The sequence below is a fragment of the Callorhinus ursinus genome, unplaced genomic scaffold, assembly GCF_003265705.2.
Source record: "Callorhinus ursinus isolate GAN/ISIS: 27379988/994484 unplaced genomic scaffold, GSC_fseal_2.0 scaffold2, whole genome shotgun sequence".
Lineage (NCBI taxonomy): Eukaryota > Metazoa > Chordata > Mammalia > Carnivora > Otariidae > Callorhinus > Callorhinus ursinus.
The window spans coordinates 7,865,442-7,876,199 of NW_027397064.1; the positions used below are offsets into that span (position 1 = coordinate 7,865,442).

General features: G+C 39.6%; 1 protein-coding gene across 1 annotated transcript in view; it reads right to left on the reverse strand.

Moving 5' to 3' along the window:
• FBXO36 (F-box protein 36) overlaps positions 1–10,462 on the reverse strand; it is an 88,614-nt gene extending 78,152 nt beyond the window's left edge. The window contains exon 1 of the mRNA XM_025890368.2: positions 10,097–10,462. Within this exon, the coding sequence (XP_025746153.1) occupies positions 10,097–10,192 (96 nt within the window). The 5' untranslated portion in view covers positions 10,193–10,462. The remainder of the gene's footprint in view (positions 1–10,096) is intronic.
• Between the last annotated feature and the right edge of the window lie 296 nt (positions 10,463–10,758).

Genomic DNA, 10,758 nt, shown 5'->3' on the forward strand with positions numbered 1-10,758 from the left:
ACCACACTGTTTTAGTTACTATAGCTTTGCAATACAGTTTGAAATCAGGGAGCATGACACTTCCAGCTTTGTTTTTCTAAATCAAGATTGGTTTGGCTATTCAAGGTCTTTTATGAATTCATACAAATTTTAGGACTGTTTGTTCTATTTCTGCAAAAAATCCCATTAGAATTTCGATAGGGATTGCACTGAATATGTATATTGCTTTGGGTAATATATATATTTTAAGAGTATTAATTCTTCCAATCCATAAATATGGAATATCTTTCCATTTATTTATGTCTTCTTCAATTTCTTTCACTAATGTCTTGTAGTTTTCAATGTACAGGTCTTTCACCTCCTTGGTTAAATTTATTTATTGGTACTTTAAATCTTTCTGATGTAATTATAAATGGAATTGTTTTCTTAATTTCTTTTTCTGATAGTTCATTATCAGTGTACAGAAATGCAATGGGTTTTTGTGTATTGATTTTTGTATCCTGTGAATTTTCTGAATTCTTTTTACTAGTTCTAACAGTTTTCTGATGGAATCTTTAGAGTTTTCTAGAAAATGTTGCTTGCAAATAGTGATAGTTTCACTTGTTCCTTTACAATTTGGATACTTTTTATTTCTTTTTCTTGCCTAATTGCTCTGGCTAGGATTTTCAATACTATGTTGAATAAAACTAGTGAGTGGGCATCCTTGTCTCATTTGTGATTTTAGAAGAAAAACTTTCAGTTATTACCACTGAGTATATGTTAACTGTGGGCTTGTAATACAGTATGTGGACTTTATTATGTTGAGGTATGTTTCCTCTATATTGCTTTGCTGAGAATTTTTATCATAAATGAAAGTTGAATTTTGTCAAATTTATACAATTAATAATCTTTAGGTACTGAGTATATTATCTCTTTGCCTGCAAAATATTAGCCAACATTTTCTCCCAGGAAATTTATTAATTTTAAGTATCATTCATGAAACAAACTTTATTTTTTATTTATTTATTTTTTAAAGATTTTATGCTTAAGTAATCTCTATACCCAACATGGGTCCTCAAACTTACAACCCCAAGATCAAGAGTCACATGCTCTACCGAGTAAGCCAACCAGGCACCCACAAAACTTTATTTTTAAAAAAAGATTTTACTTGGGCGCCTGGGTGGCTCAGATGGTTAAGCATCTGCCTTCGGCTCAGGTCATGATCCCAGGGTCCTGGGATCAAGTCCCGCATCGGGCTCCCTGCTCCTTGGGAGCCTGCTTCTCCCTCTGCTTCTCTCTCTGTCTCTCTCTCTCTCTCTGTCTCTCATGAATAAATAAATAAAATCTTTAAAAAAAAAGATTCTACTTATTTATTTGTCAGAGAGAGAGAGAGTGCACAAGCAGGGGGAGTGGCAGGCAGAGGGAGAAGCAGGCTCCCTGGTGAGCAAGGAGCCCGAAGTGGGACTTGATCCCAGAAGTCTGGGATCATGACCTGAGCCAAAGGCAGACGCTTAACTGACTGAGCCACTCGGGCATCCCAAAACTTTATTTTAAATGTACTTGATCTGCCATTCTTTTCCTTTATGGCTTCCAGATTTGAGTTTTGTGTAGACTCTACTTCCAGGCTCAAATAATATTCTCCCTCATTTTCTTATGGTACTTTCCTAGTGTATATTTGTGTGTATAACATTTACTTCTTCAATCCATATAAAATATTTTTAATAGTATAAGATAGGGATTTAGTTATTTTTTTCTATTTTGTGGCTTTTTTGATAGCCAGTTGTTACAATAATTATTCAATGGTTCTTCATTTCCCCACTGATTTCAAATGTTAAGTGGGCATTTTATTTTTTATTTATTTACTTTTATTGGAGAGGCTGGGAAAGGAGGGGCAGAGGAAGAGAGAGAAAATCTTAAGCAGGCTCCATGCACAGCGCAGGGCTGGACATGGGGATCGATCTCACAACCCTGAGATCATGATTTGGAGGAAAATTAAGAGTCAGATGCTTAACTGATGAGCCACCCAGTTGCTCCTTAAGCAGGCCTTTTAGGTGAGACTCAAAGGAGGGGGAGAATTTGGATGTGGGGGTCAGACAGGAATTGACTCACATGACTGGGGCCAAATTCACAGGGACAGCATGAGAAAATGATGGGTGTTCTTTAAGGAATGCTGAGTGTGGTGGTCCTGGAGCCAGGAAGTGCTCAGTTTATAATAACCTCAATAATAATTTAGGGTGTCTGGGTGACTCAGTTGGTTAAGCGACTGCCTTTGGCTCGGGTCATGATCCTGGAGTCCCAGGATTGAGTCCCGCATCGGGTTCCCTGCTCAGCGGGGAGTCTGCTTCTCCCTCTGATCCTCCCCTCTCTCATGTGCTCTCTCTCTTTCTTGCTCTCTCAGATAAATAAATAAAATCTTAAAAAAAATAATAATTTAAAGAAAAACAGCAACCTTGAATTTTAGTATATAGCTAAACCTTTTTGTTTTTTTTATTTTTTTAAAAAATAAAATTCATTATCCATTCAGAATAGAAACTTTCTGCAACCTTGAATAAAAGGAAATACCTTAGGGCACCTGGGTGGCTCAGTTGGTTAAGCGACTGCCTTCGGCTCAGGTCACGATCCTGGAGTCCCGGGATCGAGTCCCAATCGGGCTCCCTGCTCAGCGGGGAGTCTGCTTCTCCCTCTGACCCTCTTCCCTCTCGTGCTCTCTGTCTCTCATTCTCTCTCTCTCAAATAACTAAATAAAATCTTTACAAAAAAAAAAGGAAATACCTTAAACTTGATGTGAAAAAACCTACAGCACACATCATACTCTATGGCAAAATACTGAAAGCCTTCCCATAAGACAAGAATGCCTGGTGTCATCTTCTTTCTTCAACATTTTAGTGGAAGTCTTAGCCAATGTCATAAGGCAAGGACAAATAAGATATGAGGATTAGAAAGGAAGAAATATGTCACTATTCACAGAGGACATGTGTCAGAAAATCTAAAAAAATATGAATTATTAAAATTAGTAAGTGGCTTGGTAAGATCACCAAATAAAAGGACATTTACTAGAAGCAAAAATCATTTTTATTAGTAGCTACAAATAGAAAATACAATTTTAAGAAGCAATATAACTTTAATCAAACACCTAGAAATCTAACAAAATATATGTAAGATTTCTATAAGAAATCCCTAACCAAAAATAAGGAATACTTAAAAAAAAAAAAAAAAAAACTTCTAAAAAGAAGGATATACTGTATTTTTGGATTGGAAACTTGATAGTGTAAAGATGTTAATTCACCATAAATGGAGTTATATATTCATTGCAATCCCAATCAAAACACCAATAGGTATTTTTGTGGAAATACAAGCTAAGTGTAAAAACAAAAACAAAAAAAATAAAATAGGAGTCAAGAGTTTCTATAATCATTTTCATGTAAAAGGTGAAATTTAGGGGTGTCTGGGTGGCTCAGTCAGTAAAGTGTCTGCCTTCAGCCCGGGTCATGATCCCAGGATCCTGGGATCGGGTCCCACATCAGGGGTCATTGCTCAGGGGGGAGCCTGCTTCTCCCTCTGCCCCTCCCCCTGCTCTCATTTTCTTTCTCTCTCAAATAAATATATAAAATCTTAAATAAAAAAAGGGTGAAATATGGCTGATTTGGCATTGGAAGAAGACAATACAATGTAAATATTTAAACTCTTCAGTATTTGCTGCTCTTGTACCAGGCACACTGCTGGGTATTTTCCAGTTAGCATTCCCCAAAACCTCAGCTCATGAGGTGCTCAGAGATAAAAGGGTTCCACAGTCACAAGCCTATAGGAAAAGCTCCATGGTACAGTCTCCTCTTGGGAGATTCATGGTGGACAGCAGGATTTTAAAGGCTCTGACAAATTCCGGAGAAGAAAAGAAAATAGATTGTGTTTAACCCAGGATTTTCCAATCTTATTTGATCATACAAGCCCTCTTTGAGAAACACTGGCCTGGAGTGCTTTTTATATGTATCTGTTCTTACCATATCTGTGAAATAGCCAAGAGTTGAATTGTTCATTTTATGGATGAAGAAATGGAACCTCAGGCAGCTAAAGACTTATATAGGTCACATAGCTACTAATACAGAATCTTCAATGCAAATCTATAAAAAAAAAAAATCTAGTACTTTTTCCGGGATGAAACACTACTTACATGCAAAATAGCATTTTAGAAATGGAATAAACCTTTGTGATCTCTTGGAGTAGTAACCTTATAATGTTGATGAGACAACTGGGGCCCAGACAAATTAAGTGCCTTGCCCCAGGTCAAGAGCTTACAGATGAGCAGGAGGAATAAAAGAATCCATGACTCAGTGACTCCCAATTAAGTGCTCTACTGCCCCATATAATTAGGAGACAAATATGTGTCAATGTAGGGTGAGACCAAATTAACTGCCCAGATTGAGTAGGTGCTCACAGATGCTGAATGAACGATTTACCTGAGAAAAGAAGATACTGGAGCTCTGTCAGGCTGTCATGTAATTTTGAAATGAGGGTTTAGGAGCCACTTGACAACTGGGTTATAATATGGTAGAGCACTGAATATTGTCATTTTTAAGAATTTAACCCTTATTTGTATTATTTTATCCCTCTCTCCCAAAAACTGCACATGTCACTTTGAAAAACTAAAAGGAATTTAAATTTCTGATCCAAAGCAATTTCACAGCTGGAATTGGGTACATCCTGGAGTGTCACAGGTTGGGAATAATTTTTCTGAAGTGTGTCAGATCTGAGGACTAGAAGGATAATGCAGTAGGCATGAACACCTGGCCAAACCTGTAGGGCAGGGAAGGGTGTTCACGGCAGGTGCTACTGTCGGAAAGAGCAGGAGGGAAAACCAAAACACTCGTGAGGAGGGCCTCGAGCAGGGCTGGGCTGAAAGTTCTAAGAGTGAGGAAAGGAAAAGCCTCTATTTCACAGCAGAGGGAAAAATGAGGGACTTAGGGAGACAAAAGAGCCAGCCCCCTAAAAGAGGAGGAGAAGTCCATCGAAGTAACAGGGAAGAGGAAGATAAGCAAATGCAAGCATTCCACTGAATTTTGGACTTTAAAAGGAGCAGCAGTCGCTCTGTGTAGCAACATTCTGGCTGTGGCTGAATGGGTGAAATAGCTTGACATCTGCAGACATATTCAGTCTATCAGTGGGAGACATTCCCTTAGCGACAAGGAAAGAGTAACCGGAAACAAAAAAGGAATGTATGTTTTATTCTCCTTTGCTTTATCTTCTCCATGTATGTTACTCTTGGGGACCTTATGCAGGGAGCGGGGCTAGAGCAGAGGATGATTTAGGAGTTCCTGGGTCCCCTGGAGAAATACCATCATATCAATTTGACTGCACCCCATCCTCCTTCCAGAATGTGCAACCTGGTGTCTAGTTAATATAATTTTAATTTACTTGAGAAGTTCTGTTCTTTAATAGTTCATTAGTACTATCTCACCCCCAACAAAGCAAGAGAAGATAATCCTTTACTTTCTCAAAAGTAATTATTACTGACATTAAAAACTAAAAAGCAAAAACACGTAAAATCAGGAGTTTCTAGACATTAAAATTTCCTAAGTAACCATCAGCCCACTTGTACCCTCTAAATTTGTTGAATTAGAACCACTCCCTCCCCCAGTCAGTAGACTCTGGTGACACAGTTACTAATGCTGCCCATCATGTAATGTGGGAGGTGGCTCAGAGATGGTACCGGTGGAACAGATGCAAGTTCAAGTATTGAGCAGGACAATTTCTCAGAGAATGTGCTATCCACTCACATTTTCATTTTCAATTTTTATTGCTTTTCTCAGATTATAAAAGTAAATGTTCATTGTAGAAAAACTCAGATCTTTCAAAAATATGTAATGCAGAAAGTGAAAGCAATCAAAATTCCATCCCTCGGAGTGAAGCGCTTCAACTGTTTCCTCTAACATTTATTTAAATTTCATTAACATTTATTTAAAACAAAATAAAACTATTGCGGTGGTCCTTTTTTCAAGCGGGATCATAGTAATGTTTAACTCAGCAACTTACTTTTCTTGCTTAAGATCTGGTTAACTAAAGAGATCCATCATATTGTTAAAAGGTTGTATAGCATTCTCTGGTATGAATGATTCAATTTAACCAGATTTCCACTAATGGAAAAATATTTTTACAATTATTTCACTCTGGTGAACTTCTTGCTCACATATCCTAGTACATAGGTGAAAGCATTTTTGCATTTAAAATCCTAGAAATGGATTTGCAGGGTCAAAGGTGCGTGTATTAACATTTTTATTAGGCTGTGCTTGAATCTTAAATCTTTAAAATTGCTGTGCAGTGTGAAACAGTACCGGCCTGATTCTTTGTCGCAAAGTCTAAACATCAGCCACTAAATCTAGTTTTAATTCCTTTTTCAGAAGTCTTTGGAGAGGACAGTTTCCTGTCATAGGCTGGCATGGAACCTCATGTGTTTTCTGTCTGTCAGCGCTACAGCTCTAACGTACGTTAAAAATATTTACTTTTGAGGAGTGAGCTTTTGGAATTTTTTTTTTCAGATGACGTTAGCTTTAGGTATCTTTTTGGAGTTTTTAGTAGACTTAAGTAAAATAGGCAAATTAAGGTAATCTATCACTCATTCTTCCTCCTTTCATTCCCTGGAGTGACTATCAGATATAGATGCTCTTCGGACAGCTGCTTAACACAGGCGCAAGAATCTGCCAATTCTCATCTATTTAGCATACAGTTACTGTTTCTAGCAGTTTTCCAGTATTTGTCACATTAAGCTTAAGTCACCATAGGTGACCATCTTAAGCAATACTTCCACTTCAAGAGAATGAAGATGACAAAATTTCAACAGTAAAAGACTGATAATGGTACCGTCCCAAGCCTCCTACTCTAAAGTGATTTTTGCTTCCTCTGGACTCAGATTTTATTTTATTTTTTATTTTTTTTTTTAAAGATTTTATTTATTCATTTGAGACACAGAGATAGAGAGAGAGAGAGAGAAAGCATGAGCAGGGAGAGAGGCAGAGGAGAGGGAGAAGCAGGCTCCCCGCTGAGCCAGGAGCCTGATGTGGGGCTCGATCCCAGGACCCTGGGATCATGACCTGAGCCAAAGGCAGACGCTTAACCATCTGAGCCATCCAGGCGCCCTGGACTCAGATTTTAAATCATCTGTCCTATTCATTAACAAGGTGATGAACTTCCTTTGTTCTTAAAAAGCCATTTCAGTGTTTATATGAATCAAATCACTAACCATATTCTCTCACCTAGATTATATGCTCCACAAGAGGAGGGATTTTGTTTGGTTCACTGATGTTTCCCCAGCATCCAGGACAGTACCTGGCACATAAAAGTTGCTTGGTACATATTTGTGGAATGAAAGATGAATTCTTTGAAGGCAGAAATCTTATATTTTGCATCTCCATAGTAAATGCCAACTTGCTGATTAAATTAAGGAAAGGATCTTCACTTAGGAACACAATTTAAGATTTTCTTAGAAGCAAAGTGTGGAGTATCCCTTGCCTAAATAATATTCAAGGTTCTTTCCAGCTCTAACTTACTATGAATCTAGTAGTTTTCAAAGAATTAGAATCCAATATAAGAAAATATATATACTACTAAAACTAGAGTGAATATAATTGGGTAAATCTTTGATTTAGAAAGCAGTGCAGTGATTTTTCTAAGTCTTCAGATCATTATAAAGATCAAATGTGGAAACTATATTGACCGCAAACTATATTCTGTAAGCGCCTTTTTGGGGAAAAAAAAAATCATGGCATTGAGTTGTTAATTGGGAATGCCTCTATAAGCATAGAAATATGTATTTAATGTTACTGTATAAGCAAGAAGGCAAAGAAAATATTTATGTACAACATTTATATTCTGGGCTATAAGAACGGTGGTATGACCCTAATGAGAGAGATATCTGCCTTCATATCCATGTCAAATGTTTAGTTATTTGAATTTAAAGTCAATAAAAATAAAAGCAGTGAAAAAGAATAAAAAAGAATCAGAGGGACAGAAAGATCCATCTAAATCTGGGGCATATTTCGAATAATATACAAGATTTTTGGAAATGAAGAAAGAAAGAGGAAAAATTTTAGAAAGTCACTCCAGAAAAAGTCCATCCTATAAAACTCATTTTAATTCTAGTCTTTCAGTACTTATTTATGTCAGACCACCTCTTAGTGGATGTTTGGTTTCCTGTGCTGAGCCTTAGAAAAATTATCTTGTGGTCAGAAAATAGCATATTCTCAAGTCGGTTGACTGAAAAGACTGTTTTTTTGGCTTACTATTTTTTACAACAAATTTTACTTTAAAAAGAGAGTGAATTAATCAGATTTGAGAACTGTAGTGGATATAGTCTGTCTGCTTAAAAAAGAAAATGAATCAGCCTGAAAGGGATTTTATATAGAACCAATTGACATGAAGAATAGGGCCTGAAATGAAAGCCAGTTTTTGATCTGCGAAAGGAAGAAAGAAAGAAAGAAAAAGAAAAGAAAATGAAAAAGAAAAGAGGAGAGAAAGCTTTAAGAATCCTTGGGTGGGGGAGGGGGAACTTCATAAAACACAGTAGTTAGAAGAAGGCGTGTGCCCAAGTTAGACCACAGAGCAAAGTCTGAACATCAACAACAGAAGCATTCTTGGGGAAAACTAATGCCAGGAGCACTCTTATGGTTAATTTACTAAAATAAAAAGGTAAACAAGTATTCATTTGTTGAAGCTCAGGACATGATAGTACACATGACAGTACACTTGTAATACCGGACCTTCAAGAAAAAGAAATCCTCAAAAAAAAAATTTTTAAAAGACAAATTATGGAAAAAAACTGTAAACTTAGAACATTTTAACTTAGGTGAGGTAGATGAAAATAGAAAACGAAGTATGAATATGGTAAGATGTTACTGCTTTCAATCATTAATGTTAGAATGTGAAAAATTGTTAGGATCATACATCTTAAGACAAATGGAAAATGGTCCTAAAAATGTACAAAAAATGAATTTTAGCGTTTAAGAAATTCCAATTAATGTGTAAAAACTCCCCTCCCAAAAATGTTCAATTAAATATTTAAGTATGACAGGCTATCTATCCTGTTTTATTATTGATATACTTGCAATATTTATAAATCTCAGGTTTAAAAAAATAAAATATGTATTATTTTTAAAAGATGCTTTTGAAGATGAAAAAAAAAGCATTCTCTGCCTACCTAAGGGCTCACGGGAAAATTGATGCAATATTCAATATCTACACCAAAACAAATATATACAAAGTTCTAAATTTCATTTTATAGAAATACCATCTATTAAAGTACAAGGTGCTTTATCTCAGTGACAGGCTTAAGCTCAGCCAGGAATCAGAAAACGTATTCCGAGTGGAGGCCCAGTTCAACTTGATCATTTCATGAACACAATAAATCATCCAAAAAGCCCACCTTAAATAGCTAAAGTAGTCATAAAAATAGGCTGATGGTTACTTTACTCCAGCGATAACATAATCCTCGGTCTTATTGTTGTGGAGCAGATGTCATTATGGGTGGGGCTGACGCGCAGAGCAGCTGAAACATTTTTGTACCACCCCCCGCACACTTCCAATGGGATAGAAGGGGCTCCAAGAAGGTAAGGGGAAAGCTCTCAACAATGAATTCCTACTAGAAATAGGGAAGTTTTGATGTGGTCGTGGTACGCATAAAGACCACAATGAGATTTTAAAAACCCCCCATGATTAACTCCTACCCTGGAAAAGAGATCGTCCCTTTCTCCCCTCCCCTGCCGACTCCTCCTTGGGACACTTGGCTGAGTCTTTCTTTCTCTCCTTCCCACGCTGAGGTGAGGCTGCACGCAAGCCAGGGACGCCTGTTTTTCTCTTCGCGCGGAGAGAACTCTGCGGGTAGGAACCCCGGGTGGCAGGAAGGGAGCGGGCGGCGATGTGGGAAGGCAAAGAAAGCTCGCCAGGGACGAGCCGGGCTGGGGTTGGAAAAAGACACGCAGGCCACCGAGGAGCCGGCCGAGGAGGCCGAGGTGACGAGGGAAATCTCCCGGCTCGGAGGTGGGACCGGACGTTTCCGGCGGGCCACAGTCGCTCTCGGCCTAGCGCGGCTCGCGTTCCGCGCTCCACCGGGGCGGCAGGGAGTTAGAGAGGGTAAACCGCGCCTCGCACTTGCCTGGGACCGGGTGACCAATAACTGGTAATAGTCTTTGCTCGGCGCTGGGCCTTGTCCTACAATTTCGAACAGAGTCTCTGGCAGCCACGACGCCATCTTGGGACGCCACCGCCGTCGCTAAGACAACCAGGAAGGGGCGGGGCTTGATTGGGGTCATGGGGCCAAAGCCCTAGTTTCAATCGAACCCCGCTTTTGGGCTAGCAGGGGGTTTCTGCCTTGGGGTGATCGACCTCTCTCCCAAGAGTCAGAGGGAACTCTGGTCCGTGAAATTTCAACCCTCAGGCCCCGGTGACCCGAAAGGGAATTAGTTCCTGCTACCATGGAGGGGAGGGGGTGACCCCGGCGGAGGGATACCAAGCACAGCCTCACATTCCCCTTCCTGGTCCCTCGATCGGGAGGAGATCTCAGGCCGCTGGGAGAGAGTCGCTCGGGGCGGTGGGGGAGGGAGGGGCGATGTGATGGGCCGCGAGTAGGCAGCGGGGCCTTTCCCGCGGACGAGCTCGTCAGCCCGAGCCGGCGGGCAAAATAGTTCCCGGAGGGTGTTGGAACGGGCGGGGAGGGAGGCGGCGCGGGCGGAGGCGCACGCCGGTCGTGGTGCTGCGGCTCAGCTGATAATTGAAGGGAGCCGAGGAGCCGCCGCCGCCGCCGCCGCCGGGGGGGGG